The sequence below is a fragment of the Rosa chinensis genome, chromosome 3 (genome assembly GCF_002994745.2).
Source record: "Rosa chinensis cultivar Old Blush chromosome 3, RchiOBHm-V2, whole genome shotgun sequence".
Taxonomy (NCBI): domain Eukaryota; kingdom Viridiplantae; phylum Streptophyta; class Magnoliopsida; order Rosales; family Rosaceae; genus Rosa; species Rosa chinensis.
In genome coordinates this window covers 25881294-25901322 of record NC_037090.1, presented here as the reverse complement: position 1 = coordinate 25901322, position 20029 = coordinate 25881294, and the positions used below count along the sequence as shown (strand labels likewise).

General features: G+C 38.4%; 3 protein-coding genes across 4 annotated transcripts; all 3 read right to left on the bottom strand.

Moving 5' to 3' along the window:
• Positions 1–8630: 8630 nt before the first annotated feature.
• LOC112191798 (transcription termination factor MTEF18, mitochondrial) lies at positions 8631–11603 on the bottom strand. The gene has a single exon (XM_024331209.2). The coding sequence runs from the start codon at positions 11483–11485 to the stop codon at positions 9716–9718; it is 1770 nt and encodes a 589-aa protein (XP_024186977.1). The 5' UTR covers positions 11486–11603; the 3' UTR covers positions 8631–9715.
• A 2196-nt stretch (positions 11604–13799) lies between these two features.
• LOC112193787 (transcription termination factor MTEF18, mitochondrial) lies at positions 13800–15972 on the bottom strand. Its single transcript, XM_024334017.2, has 2 exons — positions 15727–15972; positions 13800–15654 (listed from the first exon to the last, which is right to left on the bottom strand). The coding sequence occupies exon 2, from the start codon at positions 15627–15629 to the stop codon at positions 13881–13883; it is 1749 nt and encodes a 582-aa protein (XP_024189785.1). The 5' UTR covers positions 15630–15654; positions 15727–15972; the 3' UTR covers positions 13800–13880.
• Positions 15973–16476: 504 nt separating this feature from the next.
• LOC112193788 (protein CWC15 homolog) lies at positions 16477–19250 on the bottom strand. 2 transcript variants are annotated; one of them, XM_024334018.2, is made up of 8 exons: positions 19096–19250; positions 18468–18623; positions 18107–18210; positions 17914–17958; positions 17734–17821; positions 17190–17286; positions 16992–17101; positions 16477–16883 (listed from the first exon to the last, which is right to left on the bottom strand). In XM_024334018.2, the coding sequence occupies exons 2-8, from the start codon at positions 18596–18598 to the stop codon at positions 16760–16762; spliced, it is 699 nt and encodes a 232-aa protein (XP_024189786.1). In that variant the 5' UTR covers positions 18599–18623; positions 19096–19250; the 3' UTR covers positions 16477–16759. The 2 variants fall into 2 exon arrangements, with proteins under 2 accessions (XP_024189786.1, XP_024189787.1); XM_024334019.2 differs by having other exon boundaries at positions 18468–18627; positions 19096–19244.
• Positions 19251–20029: the final 779 nt, after the last annotated feature.

Here is a 20029-nt window from a genome sequence, read left to right as displayed (position 1 = left end):
CTTAGTCCTTTCAGCCTTTGACCTAACTTCATCTCCGGAATCTGGAAATGACTCAATTTTTCTATCCCAACCCCAATTCTTTAATACTTGTGGGTTCTCCTGGATGTACTGAGACAATCGTTTCTTCCCAACATGCAAAGTACAAAGTAAGCTGCTAGTTTTTTTCAAAGAGCACGAACCCAGTAGCAGGGGGTGAGAATGAACAATCTTCCCAATCTCTGTAGCCTTCATGTCAATCTCATCCAGGAACAAAATGCACCGGCTTAAATTTGCAACAAATTTTGCTACTGGAATCTGCGGAAATTGTAGAAACAGTGAACATAAATTCCCCTCAATCCCATAAGGTTGCGGAAATAAGTGTTATCTTCCCATAAATTCCCCTCAATCCTATTGGTTTCAAATCCAATACTCTTCAATTTTTCCAATACTGAAACAAATGCTGCATTGACATCCCCAACCAAAAGATAAGGACTACCAACAACATAGCGAACTAAAGCAGAACGGCTAAGACCTAGTTCTTCATAAGCTTGAAGTTTTGATGCCAAAACCTGAAAATCATATTGAAAGACCTCTGTTGCGTCCCTGTAAATCTTTCCTATCTTATTCGGCGGAATCCCATAATTAGATAAAACAGTATAATTATGAAGCAACAACTCATCATCAGTCAAATACATCAAATTGCGTGGAAGAAGAGAAACATACTCGGAAGGTTTCAAACCCAAGCTCTCAAAGAAGGGTTCAAATTCATTAATAGGGTGGTACCGCAAGAACCGAGCAATTGACCGCCTAATGTCTCTCTCACAATCAGCCCTTTGAAAAAGCTTGTCTAGAAAATGTGGGCAGTTTTTACTAATATTCTCAGCATCAGTGAAATGTAAGCCTCTAGTACTGTGCAAATACTCCAACAATGCAGCCTGCGTTTCTTTTTTAATGTAACGAAGAGTTCGAGTAGCACTTCTGCCCTTAGCAGTCGAAGTTTCAACCAAAACTTCATGGTTTTCAATTTCAGGGGCCATTTTTGTGCTGTAAACTCTAGGGATTTGGACATTGGGGAAAACCCCAATTGGCTGAAATAGGGTTCTTGGTGATCTAAGGTGATTTTCATGAAAAATAGTAGAAACCCAGCTGGGAATAGATGCTATCCTGAGTTTTTGCAAATGGGTCATGACCAGTTTGATGAGATTGCCAAGTGAATAGAAGTAGATAATCTAAAAGGGCACGGATTTAGCGGAAGAGAAATGAGTATCTAAGTCTCAGGATGAAATGTTACCTTTGGGACTGAACAGACGAGACCCAGAAAGAGTTGGACTTCGGCTGCAGGAGTTTCTCGTACTGATGCTTATTGAGTAGCTGCCTTTCAGAGAAAACGTTTGGTAGTCGTCCATGTGCTACAAGGGTTTTACTGCTTGTTGATTCAGTCTATCGGGGTTTAAGATAAACGCTTTACATTCGGACCAAATGCTTTGGTAGTCCGACCATGCCATTAGACCGGATGAGGCTGGATCTGAATTTTTTTTTATTTAAATTTTTGTCAAAAATACATAATAAATTATTTTTTTGATGACTTTTGAAATAATTCTGCATGAGTTTTCACCTTCTGAGTCAAGTAGATAAAAGTTAAAATACATAGCAAAACATTTTTTAACAATGTAAAGAAAAAAAAACACTACTATGAGGTGGTATGGTTAGAGTTTTCTCTCTAAACTTGTCATTCTCAGCATCCACGACTGTTCAACCATGGTCGATGAAGTCTCTTCCCGCCTTATGGCCACACTTGCCATCTCCGAGAAGGGGAAAACCTCATTTGATCCTCTTGGTGCAGCCGCAATTTCAAATAACCACTATGTTGTTGGTTGTCTCTTGTCGGTGACGGGGAGGAAATTGGTGGATCCCAAAGCGTTCTTGGGAACCATGGCCTCGATATGGGGTTATCATATCCGGCTATCTATAAATGAGCAGAAGGGATGTTTGTTTTCTACTTTTCAGTGGAGAAAGAGCGGCGCCAGGTTGCCGACGGTGGCCCGTGGTTGTTAAGGAAGTCTACTTTGGCCATCTCGGACTACAACAGTCTTAGAGCAACTCCAACAGTTTCTCTATAATTTTTGTATTATAGGGAAGCAAAAGTCAAAGCTTTAAGCAATTTTTCTTCTTCAATTCCAACAGATTCCCTAGTTTACAGCAATCTCTAAAATCTCCAAATTCTTCCTTAAAAATTTAGAGATTGCTGTAAATTTAGGGAATTTTGTTTTCTCTCTCCTCACTTTCCCTAAAATGGAGAAAGTTATAGAGAATCTGTTGGAGCAAAAGAGCCTCGTTTTTCCCTAAAATAGAGAAAAACTAAAATATGGGGAAGCTGTTGGAGTTGCTCTTAGCGATGTTTCTCAAGTCATGATCGATTCAATCCCAATCTGCATGGAGATATTGGGACTCCCGCCAGCGTTGACGATTGATGGAGTAGTGCCTATGGTCAGATCGATGTTGGGAAGGTTTTTACAAGTGGATAAACTCGACATCTGTCGTGATGTAACTAGGGTTCGGATCCAACACCTGATAAAAATTCTTGTGCATCAAGTTTTCCCTCCTTGGGTGTTCGAGTTTACGACTGAGGTAGCGGCTACCATCAAATTTCTATATGAATGCCTGGTTGGCTTCTTCCGGGTATGCGGGATGCTGGAGCATCCGTAATTGTAGGTCCCCCCGACGATAGAAGAAGTTGTGTTGTAGACAAACCCTAACCCTAGGGTTAGGGTTTTTAAAAATAGTATTGTTACGGCAATTCAGACGGGCTCGTCGTCCTTAGTTTCAGGATTGCTGACCTAAGCTCAAGCACCCACTCTTTTCACTGCAGTGTCCAACACGTTTACCTTCTCAATTCCAGTGATCTTGGCAGAAGCTTCATCTAAGCAAATGTACTGTTTTCGGGCCCAACTGGTGGCTCAGATCGGGCTTATTCGTGCAATCCAGACCACTAAGGTTGCACATGTTGCTGCTCTTTTTGTTAATTAAAATGAGTTCTTTTATATAATTGATAAATATATTTAAATTATTTTTTATTTATTTAAAAAATAATATAAATTCGGGATTAACTAAAATAGAGAGAACTGATGTAGATGTATATTAAATTAGCTAGCCAAAATGACTTTTTAGCTACTTTAGCTAAAATTTAACTAAAGAATGGCTAGCATTTGCTAATGAAGCTGATGCTAGTAGAGTTGCTAAAATTGCTAAAAGCTAAATACAATCTCCAAAAAAGTTAAGAATCTAAGATAAAGAGTCTCCTAAAGATACTCTCGAGTCTTGTGCGATTGCTAAAATGGATAAATAAATAAATAAATATACTCACCAAAATAATTAAGGAGCTAAGATAGAGTGTGCACTGAACCAAATTTAAAAAAAAAAAAAAAAAACTTGATTTATATTTTGGATCAAAATCAAATTAAAAACTTTAACATGACCTTTGTCTCCTCGACTGTCCATGTCCTCATGGAATCTTAGTCGTCTCTCTCTCCCTGTCTCTTCAAAAGTATTTCTCTTCCCTGAGTTGCATGGCGTCCTACAGATTGATTGCAGTGAAGGTACGTCAATTGGCACTTGGTTGGCATCTTGTTTTGAAGTTCTCTCTAAAAAAAATGTGGCCCTTTTACTGTTTATTGGATGGTTTGTATGGAAGGAGCGTAATCTGAGAGTATGGTCAAATAAATTTGTTTCTTTGACCCACTTGCAGTTTCAGATCAGATCCTCCCTTATGTTTGTTCAGTCTCATTTGGTTACTACTCGGAGGACTTCTGGGAGGCTTAGGCCATGTTGGCCCCCCCTTCTTCAGGTTGGCTTAAGGTCAATTGTGATGGTGCTTTTGATTTGTTATCTAAATCTGGTGGGATAGGAGTGGTTATACGTGATGCATTGGGTGACATTATTGGCGGTGCATGCATCAAGGTTAATTATGTTGCCTCTCCTGAAGCTATAGAAGTCATGCCTTGCAGGGTTGCTTGCTCCCTAGCAGTACAGTATCATCTTTCTCCCATTATCTTTGAGACTGATTGTCAGCACTTAGTCTCTTCTGTTGAATCTGGGGGTGAAGAAACCTCACCCTTGGGTCGTGTTATTGAGGATATCAATTCCTTTCTACAGGTGCTAGTTGGCTCTTCTTTGAGGCATGTGTACCGTGAGTCCAATACAGCTACCCACAATTTAACTAAACTTGCTCTACTTTCTTCTTTCAACTTATCTTAGAGTGGGCATATCCCTCCAGATATTAGAAGCTTTATTGCTTCCCATTGTATCCATTGATTCAAGGTTTTAAATATCTGCGATATTTCCGATATCTCCCCCGATATTTCCTTTTTTTGACGGACCGATATATCTGGGGGTAAATATCTTATCTTTTACCGTTTCTGCTAAATTTCTCCGACATCGTAAAATATCCCCGATATATTAGATATTTGCGATATATCCCCAATAAAGTGAAGATATCTATAAAATTTGAGGTAAAAAAAAAAAAAAACTCAGTAATTCTCTAAATGAAAATCTGTGTGAAGAGAGATCTCCTAAAGGCAAATCTGAGTGAGGAGAAATCCCCTCAAGGTGAATCTAGGTGAGTAGAAAATCCCCTCAAAGCGAATCTAGGTGAGGAAAAAAATCCCCTCAAGGCGAATCTAGGTGAGGTGGTACAGCAACTCCAGATAGTTCTAATGATGGTGGAGAGGGTGGAAGTGGAACAGGTGATGGAGGTGAAAGATATGAATATGGAAAATCTTCTGTGGATGGAGGATTCCAATTTACCTGTGAAGGTAATTTTGAACATACCACCCAAGATGAAGACCACGGAGTGAAAACAGCTGGTCATGGTGCTCAAGAGAAGACCCGATATGGGAGGAGGACTAGAGGTGCAAGTGATGATCAAAGTACCCCATCTGATGTTTCTTCAATTGCCTTAAGTTTTGACTCTATTAGTTTAGGCACAGAGCGCAGTGGGATCTTAAATGAATCTCATGAAGGCAACAATCAATTTGGTTATGATGCTTATGGATATAATCAATATGGAGAAGTATATGATCAGTCATCCAGTTGGGTTCATCCTTATTATCCCCTTATAGGGGAAACAGTTGGCAGCTCTAAAGAGATCTATAACTATCATGTTCATCACTACAATTCGCACTATATGGGTCATATGTCTTGGTCTGATTATTGCATTTTCGTAGACCAGCGAGCGGCTTTTCAACCGCCTAGAGTCTCTTTTTGGATGTAGATGAAGTTGACATTCATATATATTTATATGTAGTTCTAAATTTCTAATAAATTGACTTTTTTCAAAAACGATATTTTGTTACCCTGTATCCCCAATATTCCCGATATCTTCCTTTTTCAAAGTACCAATACATATGAAGATACCGATATTTAAAACCTTGCATTGATTGGTGATTATAATCAGTTTGTTTTTCCCCTCAAAAAAAAAAAAACTACTCACTAAAACTTTTTTCCCATGTTTTCAATTAATTATAGTACTTGGTATATCCTTCTATTCTTATTTATATGTTGTATAGTAAAGATAAAATAGAAAAAAAAAGGGAAAATGATCATTTACCCGATTTTAAGCTAAAAATTGCCCACTTGCTCCACCAACTGTTTTTTAACCCCATTTACCCAAAACACTCTAAGGGATTATTTCCCCTTTACCCAATTATTTCTTTTTTCTTTTTTTTTTAGACTTTTTTGCCCTCTCCTTCTTTCTCACTTAGAGAGAGAAGTCACCTTCCACCTTGATGTGCTCCGGTGACCAGTGGCCGGCGCGGTCTTCGGTGACCGGACTCCGGCGAACGGTGACAGGATTCCGGCGACCAATGACCGGATTCAGGGAACCGGTAACCGAAATCCGGCGACCGATGACTGGAATCCGGAATCCGGCTATTATTGCCCCCCAGTAATCATATTACTGCCCCCCAGTAATCATATTATTGCCTCCCAAAAATCATATTATTGCCGTCCAGTGAATTGTATGAACTCCCAAAACCAAAATGAATACACTACAGGAACAATTGATCAATTTATAATCATATTACTGCCCCCCTATAATCATATTATTGCCCCCCAATACAAAGTCCAATGTCTCTACTGCCTCCCAATAGACCACCAAAAATGCACCATTTTATATGATTCACAGATAATTTGGCTTTAATACATAGAAAACAACAGGTAATTTATCAATACACCACACTATAGTGATCCCTGTCCCTCATTTCAAAGTCTACTGGGGGCCAATAATGTGTCTACTGGCCCCAGTAGCCAGGAAATGTATTGGGTAGCAAAAAAAAAAAAAAAACAGAAACTAATTTGGGCACCCAATCACCATCTTCGGCGGCACTGTGGCTTCGTCTCCGGCTTCTGAAGGCTATACGTCGGTCGACGTTCGGGTCTGGACGACGAGTCTGGTTGAGTCAGTTGCACTGGGGTGTGTACCAGTGATAATAGCCGACGGAATCGAAACCCAAGAACCCGGACGATGAGTACAGCAGATCTCGTCGATGCATCAAACCAGATTGTGAATCATTTTCAGACGCCGACGTCAATGACCCAAATTCTTCAGACGCTGCCGACGTTCGACCTATACTCCATTTCGGCAAGAGATCAGACTTGAACCAAAACCAAGTCGAACCAAACCCGACCATTTCCAATCGTCGGCCACCTCAACTTCTTCCATATTGACGCGCCGGAATAGAACCTGACAATGCCGCCGTGGCTCCTAATCGATCCGCTCCCAAATCGGATTCCGAGGCTCCGGCGATGTCGTCTCTGCCGTCGATGAAAGAGAGGAAGCGTGTGAGAGAGAGAGAGAGAGAGAGAGAGAGAGAGAGAGAGAGAGAGAGAGAGAGAGAGAGAGAGAGAGAGAGAGAGAGAGAGAGAGAGAGAGTCTGAGAGGAAAGAGTTTAATAGGGGCAAAACTGTCACTATAGGTTAGATTGGGTAAACGGGGTTAAATAACTCTCGGTGGAGTAAGTGGGCAATTTTTGGCCAAAAATTGGGTAAGTGGTCACGGCCCCAAAATGATTATATATATATATATATATATATATATACAGATCCTATCCAGAGCGGAGCTCCGCTTTGAAAATTAACGTGTGAAGTTCGAGTTTTTGGTCACTTTTCAGTCGCATATCCACATCTCGACCGCTCAGTTTTTAGGTACTAGTGTATAGATCGTCTCTGCAAATGTATAGATCGTCTCTGCAAATTTTCAGCCAAAATGATGATCGTTAAGGCATTGATAATTGCCTTAAAGCTAGTACGGTTCAAGTTGACAGATTCAGTCCGTCCATTGGTTTAAGCGAGTTAGATACCTTAACGATCATCAATTTGGCTGAAAATTTGCAGAGACGATCTATACACCAGTACCTTAAAACTGAACGGTCGAGATGTGGATATGCGACCGAAAAGTGACCAAAAACTCGAACTTTATAAGTTAATTTCAAAGCGGAGCTCCGCTCTGGATATGTATATATATATATATATATATATATATATATATATATATATATTAAGCAGAAACACCTCCCTAGGTTTTAGGCTCATCCTCACCGGTTAATGATTTTTAGAACATCACAGAAAAGGGGGGATTTTGTTTTCGGTTTTTTCGAAAATAAAACTAAGTTAACAAAACAATTAAAATGCAAAAACATAAAAATACGAATGGAATGAGAGAACAAAGATCAAAATCGAAACATATGATTAAAATTGACTCAAACCCTAATATTGTTCATCTAAGTCATGAGAAAGGAGTTGATCATGTGAAACGTTCGAAAGATATCCTCAGCAGTCTTCTCTCAAGGGCAATGGTAGTGCTGCGAGAAGGACTGTGACCTCCTTGGCTCCTTATAGATTTGGGTGGTGGTCCTAAAAGTCGTCGGCGCCTAAGTTGGCAGTTTCAGCCTCCATGGCTCAAGATACTGGCATTAATCTTTGCCGTAAGCGAAATCATTGACCTTGGGATTAAGCATTGTTCTGGTTAGTTGGTTATTCGTCCTCAAGCCAAGCCCTACACGTTGAGAGCTCGGGTTAGGATTAAGCATTGTTTTGGGTAGTTGGTTGGTTGCAAATCAAGAAACATTCAGTGACAACTATAAACCAAATTCGGGAGTGTTTTGACATTTATGCTTTTCAAAAATTACATTCCCAAATATGGCTCAAAGAATGCACCCTCTAGAGTTCTAGTTTTCCATACAATAGCCATTTTGCTCAATAAGCTCAGGTGATGACATTTGTTCAAAAGCCAAGATTCAAGGTGGTCCTTTTCATAGATTTGCTGCTTCTAGCGCAGACCCTGGATCATCTTTCTGGGAACAACCTCCTCGCATCAAGTGCTTGGGCTGCTGTTGCTCTCTATCCTAACTCCTAAGCCTCCAAAAGCATTTTGATTGGTTAAATTCACTAACGGATTCGGATGTTCATTCCAAAATGATTTCTGAAGGTGAAATCTGAAATAAACACTTGTTAAGTGCCCTGTATCCACATTCACAGTTAACTATTATGCCGAGGTCAGCACAGATCCAGTCCCATCCTGCAGATCAAGCATGAACCAAATATGTGCAGCTTCTGTTTTCAAAACAGTAGGAAGTTCTTCTGGAAACTGATGGGCGAGAAATTCAAAATCATTGAAAGAAAAAGGTGTATATCATAATAGCTGAAATTTTCTTTGAACTAGGCTAACGGTTGCTGTACCAAACGTTTATCCTTATACAGCAACATCAAAATAGAGTAGGGTCAATTCACTAGAGCCATTTATAACACTGTAACACAAGTTAAACTAGATTACTTCCAAGTCTTACAATGTCAAAAAGGGAATAAAGGATATGAGCAAAAAAAAAAAAAGTAGAGGTGGGGAATAAAGGATCAGAGGGTTATGAGGACAACTCAGTTTATAAAGTATGTGAAAATGCAATTTCCTATTTGCAAAGCTTAGCAAGACCAAGAGAAATGTAGCACATCCAACAGAAACTCAACTGAGAACGTGTAAAAGAGGAAAAATTTTGCATTATAGCATAAATGATATTACTTAATCATTTATCTCTTTAATGTTCAGAGAATAAAATCCCAAATAGGGCATAAATGATATTACTTAATCATTTATCTCTCTAATGTTCAGAGAATAAAATCCCAAATAGGGCATTGTCATCCACACAGGTATACATTCCAACCTATGCACTGATTGCCAATCAAGTTTGTATTGCATGCTCCAACTCTATCATGGTACCAGATCAGATAAGTTATTTATGTTTGAAACTCAATATAACAACCCTGCTTCATGTCATTGTCAACTAATATATTGATCCACATTTTTGGTTCAGTTACACAACACTTGGAAGGGATTCAGAATTGGCATTTAAAGCCATGTACACAAAAGACTCAAAAATGTGGGAACTCTACCTAATTGTCAATTGGCTTTAGTCGGATGATTCAATACAACATTAGCATTCTATGTAAAACTCAGATGGTCATTCAACTCAGGATAAAGATTATTAGACTTAAAAGTTGAAATAAATTGGTGTTAATACTTACATATACTCTGTTTCTACTTGTTCTTACGTGCCATATCACCCGAGAACTGTTAATCCTCAAAAGATGTCAGCATGTAAGAGAAAAAGAAACGAATGTGTCAGTACCAACTCGGGATCGTCAGCAATGCAATTGTGCAGAACCACAGAAGGGGTGCAAAAATAATTTATTATAAAGAATACATTTTACCCTTCAATTCCTGCCAAACTTGAGGACCACAAGGATGATGATTTACATATTGCGATATAAATGTTTTCTCCGCCATTGCGACGACAGTGCTCAAGGCAAGTGTAGGGGCTATTGTTCCTTGACCAGTGAGCCAATTGTACATGAATACTCTGAGCTTGACCCTTTGAGTTGTATAGGATAGATATGATGGGAAGTTCACCAAAGATGATACAGGATAACCCAGATGATTTACAAGAACATCAATCTTCATTTGTAACACATCCCTTTTCTGGTTCAGAATTTGAGGGGATACTTTAATCATTTTACAGACATCCTGGTGATTTAAACCAGCATTCACTATACAATCAAATCTGTCTTGAAGTTCCCCTCCCTTGCCTCGAAATAGCTTTAGTGCTTCTTTCATTTTGTTCGAGTTCTCTACAAATCCTATGTCTAACAAGAACTTAATTCTCTTTCCCTTTGAGTCCTCTTCCGAGTCTGGAAGTGGCTCAACTCTTCTACCTAGAACCCATTTCTTTAATGCTTCAGGGTTCTCCTGTATGTACCTAGACAGACGCTTCTTCCCAATCTTCAAGTAAGAAAGTAAGCTGTTAGTGCTTTTCAGAGCACACGAACCCAGTAGCAGGGGGTGTGAACAAACAATCTTCTGAATCTCTGCAACCTCCATCTCAATCTCATTTAGGACCAAAAGACATTTCCTCAAATTCAGAACAAATTGCATAATCTGAATTTGTGGAAACTGCAGAAACATTGAACATATTTGGCTCCTTGTGGATCCAAACTTCAGTAAGAACCCAATTAAGAGCAGTGTCGTTTCTCCTGAACTCTCAAATAAAATATCCGGATGCTGGCCAAGTAATCCAACCAACTGCACGTTGCTGCAACCCATCTCATTAAACAACCTTAGCACTTCAAGCATCCGGCTCCAACTATAAATATTCTCTTCTGATAAATTCCTTTCAATCCAATAGGTCTCAAACCCCAAACTCTTCAACTTTTCTAGTACCTTAACAAATGGCACATTTACATCCCCAACTAAAATATAAGGGCTGCAAACAATAAACTTAACTAAAGCAAATTGGCTGAGACCTAGTTCTTCATAAGCCTGAAGTTTCGATAGCAACACCTCAAAATCATATCGAAACACTTGTGTTGCTTCTTTATAAATCTTTCCTATCTTGCTACGTGAAACCCCATAACTACACAAAACAGTATAATTGTGAAGCAACAAACCATCATCGGTCAAGAACATCAAATTCCGAGGAAGACGGGGGATATACTCTGAAGGTTTTAATCCCAAGCTCTCAAAGAAAGGCTCAAATTCATTAATGGGGTGGTACCTCAAATACCGGGAAATCAAGCCCCCAATTTCATTATCAATTTCACCATCAACACTTGTTAAGAGCTTGTTGAGAAACTGCGGGGAGTTTTTACTCATATTCTCTGCATCCATGAACTGCAAGCCCCTAGTACAGTGCAAATACTCCAACAATGCAGCCTGGGCTTCTTTTCGAATAACTCTAGAAATCCCCCCTCCATTTTTTCCACTAGAAGTCGAAGTTATATCCAAGTTTTCAGGGTTTTCAGCTTCAAGAGCTGTTTTGGTACCGTAAAGCCTGATGGCATGAGAATTGGGGAAAGACCCAATTGGCTGAAGTGGGGTTCTTGATGATCTAAGGTGGTTTTGAGCAATATTTGAAGAAACCCATTTGAGAATAGATGCATTTCTGAGGCTATGCAAATGGGTCATGACCAGCTCTATGAGATTACACCTGACCCTAGAATTGAATTTTCGGAAAACCTAGAAGGCATTGGGATGAATATATATATATATATATATATATGTGAACACTGAGACTTGGCACGAATATGTTACCTTATGATATTGATGGGTACGCGTGAGTGAGACCACTGCTCAGAAAGGGTTCAAGCTTCCGCTGCAAATTTCCTAATACTTTTGCTGTTTCCTGATTGAGTGGCTGCCTCACACTGTTTTGGTTGCTGCTCTTCACTCTTCACTCTTCACTGGGTTTAGACGGAAGGGGTGCCCAAAACAAGACCTCTTTAGTATTGATTCTCGAATTGGGTTTTTTTTTTTTTTGTTGTATTTTTTTTTTTATTGGAGGAGGTTAGTGTTAGAAAGTGAGCAACACACACATTCTTCAGAGGATATTTTAGCAGAGCCGGACTAATCCCTTTTGAACGCCACGGGGCATTAAGCACCCATTAGCTAGCCACCAAGGCCTTATGGGGATTCGAAAGCCAGACCTACCTAGGAGTTGCAAACTAGGACCTTCTACCACCCCACCATCCCTAGTGGTTGATTCTCGAATTGGTTTTGAATTAATAATCAAGATTAGTTATAAATATATAATGAAAATTATATATATATATATATATATATATATATATATAAATATGCGTCTTCACTCTTGAGCAGTTTTAAAAGCATTTAAAATGATTTTGAGAAGTGCTTCTAAATATGAAAGCAATTTTGTCATATTAGAGAAGAGCTTTTAGGTTTTTCAGAATCAAATTTTAAACAGGCTTTAGTTTCAAACTCAGCTATTTACACATAACTGACATAAGTGTAAAATTAGTGTGGCATAAGAGTCTCGTAGTTGTCTGTTAGTTGTTGTACAATGAATTCGATATTAGGCTTATTTGAGGACATTATTGGAAGTTATGAGAGAGAGAGAGAGGAGAAATTTATGCAAATGTAGTAATCCTTCATGACTGATAGGGTCTTATTCTAGGACTTTGTTGTGTCTAAAGTCAAGAGGTTGAGGTTGAGGCCATCAACAACAAGCACATTCCTGCAAGCTTGCTTGAGGTTAGAAGCTTTAATACATTGGTCTTTTTTTTATATGATTTATATTCCTATCTTCAACACTAGTGTTGCTCCTGTAACATATTGTATGAAGGCCTGGAGGTTTGACTGTGATGAAGCTACAAAGGTATTTCAGTTGATCAAGCAAAAGTCGACCACTGCTTCAGCTCTTTAGGATTGGGGCAGTGTCGTCAAGAAGGCAATCCAATAAGAAGGGGTGGGAATCAAAGCTTAACTATAGTACCTGTCATGTAGAGTTTATGCAGTGTTGCAGACCTAGAAGCACTGGAGTTCATACATAAAGTTTTGTGCTGTTCTTTTATCACTCTCACATATCAATGCACAAGATGAGTTCTCAATATATCCAACATTCCGATGGGGCATTGTACTTGCTCACTTCACCTTTTCACTTGAGAACAAAATCGGAATCCCTGAAGCGGATGCTCTCAATTAGAAGTCTAGTCTTCTCACCACCATGAAGATTTAGGTGGTGGGTCTTGTTTGTTTTAGTAATCACTGGCTACTGAAGTATATTGCTACTATTGCGAGAGTGAGTGGAAGCAGATTTTAGTGGTCTGTGAGAACTTAAAGACTTGGACCAGAAACTGTGCCACCTTTAACTGGTCAGTCGACAATAACACCTGAATTAGCCCTTCTATGTCAGTTATGGCCACAATCCAGGATCGTTAGTTGAGCTTTTCTCCAATTCTTGGTTCAAAGGAGATTAGTGCAAATACTGAGAATTTCATGACTGGGGTCAGTTGGCTTTTATGCAGAAAGCAGTATAAACCAAGTGATTCAGTGCTGTCAAGTTATATCAAACATGAAAAACTTATGCAGGTTCTTGTTTCTCTTTCCTTCATTTTGATATCCGTTTTCTTAAGTAGAGAAATAAAATGTTGGACAGCATTTATCCAAACTATTCATGCTGTTGCTCGTTTACCTAAAAATTTGCGATTTGCCTATGCATCTGCATCAAATTAGATCCACAATTTATAACCAGAAACCCAAGCTGAAAAGATATCAAAATAAAGGAGACAGATTTCCAGGACCATAAAGATAAACCATTGTCAATATCACAAGTTACTCGCTTCACAGTGAAAAAGACAGTAAAAGACTTCTTGGCTAAAATGGAGATGCTGTGATGATTAACTAGTTTGGTTGTTTTTATTCTTATGTGCCATATCACCTTCCAACAGTTAATCCTCAATAAATATCTCAGTTTGTCAAAACAAGAAAAAACAAAAAAAAGGAACTAATAGCATTAACAGAGAACAGTGTAGAATCTTGAAAGTGGGAAGCAGTGAGAAATTTTTTACCCTGAATAAATTTTATTCTTCAAATCCTGCCAAACTTCAAGACCACAAGGATGATGATTTACAAACTTCCTCAGAAAACATAGATCTGAGGGATATAAAATAGTGCTCAAGGCAGAACCAGGTTCAACTGTTCCTTGATCTTTGAGCCAATTGTACATGAATACCCTATGCTTGACCCTTTTAATTCCACAGGTAAGATATCTTGGGAAGGACAGCAAAGTTGACAAGGGATAACACAAATGATTTACAAGGAGATCAATCTTCATTTCTATAAGTTTCTTTGACTGACAAAGAACAAGAGGATATCGTTTAATCAGTTTACAGACTTCATCACGATCTAAACCAGCTTCCACAATGCAATCAAATCTTTCCTGAAGCTCCCATCCATTGCCTTGAAACTGATTTACCACTTCTGTTATTTTGTTAGGGTTCTCTACAAATCCTATATCTAACAAAAACTTCATCTTGTGTGTCTTTGATCTGAGGTTCTCTCCCAGCTCTAACGGCCTAAGTGTTCTACCAAATACCCAATTCTTCATTTCTTGTGGGTTCTCCTGGATGTATCTAGACAGCTCCTTCTTTCCTATCTTTAAGTGAAGAAGTAAGGTGTTGGTACTTTTCAATGCAATGGAACCCAGTAGCAGGGGTTGAGAATGCACAATCTTCCCTATCTCTGTAAACTCCATTTTGATTTCATGCAGGATCAAAAAACATCTCCTCATATTCAAAACAAATTTCGTTACTTCAATTTGAGGAAACTGCAGAAACATTGAACATATCTGGCTCATTGTGCATCCAAATTTCAGAAAGATCCCAATTAGTAAAAATGTCCTTCCCCCTGAAGCCTCAAACACAAAATCTGGATGCTGGCCAAGTAACACACCCAACTGCTTGTTGCTGCAACCAATATCACTAAGAAAACTCAGAACTCCAAGCATCCGTCCCCAATTATAAGAATCCGATTCGGATAAGTACCCCTGAACCCAACTGGTTTCAAATCCAAGGCTCCTCAATTTCTCCAATACCTCAACAAATGCCACATCTACATCCCCAACTAACAAATAAGGAGCAGCAACAATAAACTTAACTAAAGCATACCGACTGAGACCCAGCTCTTCATAGGCTCGAAGTTTTGATTGCAAAACCTTAAAATCATATCGAAAAACTTCTGCAGCTTCCTTGTATATCTTCCCTATCCTACTACGCGCAACCCCAAACTGACACAAAACAGCATAATTGTGAAGCAACAGACTCTCATCGATCAAGAACATGGAATTAGGTGGAAGAAAATGAACATACTCTGAAGGTTTCAAACCCAAACTCTCAAAGAAAGGCTCAAACTCATTAACAGGGTGGTAAAGCAAGTACCGGGAAACCGACTGCCGGATTTCCTTATCACTACCAACGCATTTCAAAAGCTTGTTGAGAAAATGCGGTGAGTTTTTGCTCATATTCTCTGCATCCGCAAAGTGCAAGCCTCTACTACCATACAAATAGTCCAACAATGCAGCTTGCGCTTCTTGTCGAACAGCACGAGAAACTCGACCAGCATTTTCAGGCCAAGTAATTTCACAGCTTTCAGTCACAGGGTTCCTTTTAGTTCTGTAAAGTCTAGGGGTTTGGGCACTGGGGAAAGACCCAATTGGCCGAGCTGGGGTTCCCAATAGTCTGAAGTGGTTTTCATCAAAATTTGAAGAGACCCGTTTGAGAATGGATGCTGTTCTCAACTTACGCAAATGGGTCATGCTCAAATTGATGAGATTTCACCACCTGTGATTGATTATCAGAGAACCTGAAGCTGAATGGAAATGAATCTAAAATATCTGGGATGAAAAACATTACCTGGATTGTGATTAATGTCCGAGAGAATGAGCAAGTTTCCGGCAGTGGTGCTGATTGAGAGTGTAGTCGCCAGTTCTCTCTCAACAAAAACAGGTTTATGACTCTCGTAAGCACAAGACGGAGATCAAAATGATGAGGAAACTCTGCTTTTCCGGGTCGGGTAAGAGCCCAACGGACGGGGCATTGCCCATCATTTAGCCGCTTCGTTTTCATTCATCTCAAAAGTCTTAAAAATTCATCAACTATATCTTATATTTTGGTAACGATGAAAAAATATATATATACCATATTTATTCACTGATTGTTTTGTTTCCTTTTGATTCGTTCATAGTCTAGGTTGCTCACTAATGATTCCTAAAAGCCTAAATCAATCAATCAAGTATATGCCAGATCAATTTTTATGGAATTCATAAGTAGTGTTTGGTTTTGCCTTTTACAGTTTAGGAACCATGTTCAATTCATTTACTAAAAGCAATTTCTCTTAACGAGAATATAAGTAACAAATTTTTTTCAACAAGAAATTAGCTTAGTTAATGATTACATCAACACAAACTAATGATGTGGTGTTTGGGATTAGAGTTTGGTAAAAGAAAAATTGGTATCTCTAGCAATACTCATATCGAATTGGCTTTTAGTTTACCAATCCCATTTTATAAACTGAAGGAAACAGAAATTCATTGGTCAAGACACTGAGTAAGCAGTGGCCAGGGTTGTCACACAATCACTTGCAGGATCATTATGCTATAACAGTTTCCAACAAAGCACTGCAGAAGGCATTATCATCAAATAAAATGCCAAACCAATAGCATCGCTACATTCAGAATACAATCTGGTCCTGCCAACTTCGGAAACAGGAAACAACATTCAACATAAAGATCCAGCTTTACATCTCTTTTGCTCACATTAGAAGCTAAATGGCATCCAGAACAGTGCACTAAATTGAAACATTAAGGTACATACAATCCTTAACAGAAGTGTCCTTTTGACTTCATTACTTGGGGTACTATCTTGAAAGTAGGATTCATTTATGACATTACTTCATGTATTTATGCAGAAATTTGCGGTGAAAGTCGTTCCTCACTGTGTCATTGATGAAGCGCTTAGGAGTCTTGGTTTCACCACGGGCCTGATTTTTGAACACCACATCATCATCCCATCTGAGCCCAAAACAAAAAAATGCAAATGAGCATTGCAATTTAGGACAGTTACCAAAATGAATATTCTAACTTGACTACAGAACCGATCAAGGAAAGATCTTTACTAACCTTCTTTTCACACTGAAGGAAGAAGCAGTTATTGGATTATTAAGTAATGGGTTTCCTCGGAGAAGCTCTGCTTCCTTGACTTTAAGCTCTTCCGCCACCTGTTGTTCTTCCTGAGGAAGCATACAGTATATTCGTTACAAACACTGATACATCAAACCTTTGTAATGTCAATGTCATATCACTTAATAAAAAGCTCACCTTTCGACGCTTCTCCTCTGCTCTTTCCCTCTTTATTTGTTCTAGCTCAGCCAAAAGAGCTTCTGTGTCATCCTCATCATCATCGTCATCTTCATCACTATGACCAAAACAATTATATTAGCAAATCTAGGTAGCACTAGAATTCCAAACACAAAACATGGTTGAGGAACTATACAAGAAAAGAAATCACCAACAAATGAAACAGTTGTTGAGTGCAAAATCTTCAAGGTGCAAATATCAATTTTGGTGCAAATGGAAAGTTGGCAAAACAAAAGGATGCAAAAGTACAGACACAAAGTTTAGTACAGAGCCCTAGCAACAATTGGAAAAGCTGAACACCCAGACACGCACTAATCTAGTTCAACATATGCATATACATATACACGACTAATCAGCAGTGCTTTCTTAATCTTAACATTTAAAAATTGATATTGAAAGCTTGCAAGGAAAACTGTGGGAAAACTGTGATGATTTAATATCAAAGCTAAGAATTCACGGGGAAACATGTGTAAAGTCTGATTCACATATATCTGGTAATACTAACCTGTCATCATCACTTTTGACTTCCAAATCAGAATCATCAGCATCTACATTACGTGGTACAATGCGGTCTTCAGTGTCCCTTCTTGTCCCTATTTAATAACAATTTTAATATTATTAGACTGAGCAATAACTTTGCAGGAATTTTTACATTAAAATATGATTATGGAGCTGGGATACACACCTTCCAACAAAAGCTGGCTCCCTCTCCTGCTGCGATCTCTGTCATCTGCACAATGCACATAACAATTAGAAAGCATGAAGAAATAACATCACATCCTAATAGAATTGAACTGACACCAAACCCTGTCTAAAGGGTTGAGATCAAAATCCATGACTTCAATAAAAATAAAAAAGGTAAGGGAAAGATATCATACAACTATATTTATCCTTTGATGAAAAATGCCTCCTCTCACGGTCTTCCAACTCCTCATGGAGGTTCCTCTTCTGCAGTTCATCCTGGGTGTCCTGCCCGTCCTTTCTGTTTGTACAAACCATAAAAAAGAAAGGTTCACAACTCAGCATCCAAGGACAACTTACTTGCATAAAAGTTAATAAACGAACTGGAAGAACGATGACATTTCAGACAGAATATCGCAATACCGAAAAAAGAAAGAAGAATAAAAATAGTCAGCATTGCATATAGTTTAGCAAACATGGCCTTCAAAATTGTATGCAGTGCCTCCTCAAAATTTACAATGATACACACCAATGCTGATAAGAACAACATAAACTAACCTGGGTTTTAGAGTTGTATGCGATGCAATGTCCCTTGATGAGTACTTTTGGGATGGGCCAAAAATCCGAGTACCACCTTGTTCATTACCACCTTTTGCAGGAGCCCACGTGGGTCGAGCTGCGGTCGTCATGTCTTCTCACTATCTGTTTAGATACCTGTCTACCAATCCATAAACATAAAATCAAAAATCCATACAATTCCCATAAATCATCTTAAGAGGTTACTTATTCACCACAGTTAATATAAACTTCAGAATAAAAATATGTAATCTTCATCGTCTTTTATCATCTTATGAGCAAACAATACACATTTTATCTACAATTACATAAGAATAAACCATACAGACAATACGTGAATTCGAGAGTATTGAAATTGAAGTCTATTTACAACTCTGAGGTACTCAGGTCTGCGATGTAAAAACCCTAAATCAAATTGACTTCTTGTTCCTGATAATTTCAATGGAGCCGATTAACAGAAGAAGCCGCACTAATTAAAGAGCAGAAGAAGGATAGTAAGACTCGAATTTGTGTGAATACAACCTAGAATTTCAACTAGTCTTCGTTTTCCATACGTTTCTGAGCAAAAGAATTTCAGGAAAAGATTAGAGAGAGGAAAGAGATAACTTACCGCCGGTGACTGGCTCGATGACGGCGTTCCTTTGCCGGAGATAGCGTCGAAGTGAGAGAAGCTAGGGTTGGTCGCTTTGATTTCCCTAAACGAATCGATTTGATTTTGCAGGAGAGGAATTCGTCCTGGTACATATATAAAGTACCCGGATTGGGTCTTCCGGGTCGGTTTGGTATACAAAATTATTGGCCCATTGGGATTTTTTTGGCAGTTGGCCCACATTGGGATTTAATGAGCATGATTACCTGATCAAGAAAATCATGTTTAACTTTTAACACTCTTTTGGATTTGGTGGAAAAAATTATTTTAAGATTGCAACCGTTGGATTTACATCCAAGGATAATTTGAGCATAGTTTCTTCGGTCATTTACTGAATAGATGAACATCACTGTGGGATTTAAACTACATCTTTTTGTTTTTTATTTTCTACGCAACATTTTTGTGAATAACTTCAACCATTTCTTGTACGACATAATTTTAAAAAATAAGAAGCAGTAGTTTAGTATGAACACATTAATGATCATAAAATCATCAGGTGGCCAAGCATTTGAACTCATCACACTTAATTTCAAGGGTTATGATTGAAACACTTAAAAAATATCACAGGGTGAGACTATAAAATCCTTAAGTCACTTGGTGACCGTATGAACATTATACCATGAACACAGTCACCAAGTGACTAAAAATTTTCTGGTCATACATTGGATTAAATTCAAAGCTTTTGATTATAAAATTTAATTTTTATCTCGATTTTTAATATTAAATCTTAAGGTGAGTGATTATAAAATTCTTGATTTCTTCAAAAAAAAAAATATATATATATATATATATATATATATTTCTTGATCACCTTGTGACTGTGTCATGAACATTACTCTATGAACACAGTCACCCATGTAACAATGGCTAAAAGGTAGTTAGCTGCTGTCAAATG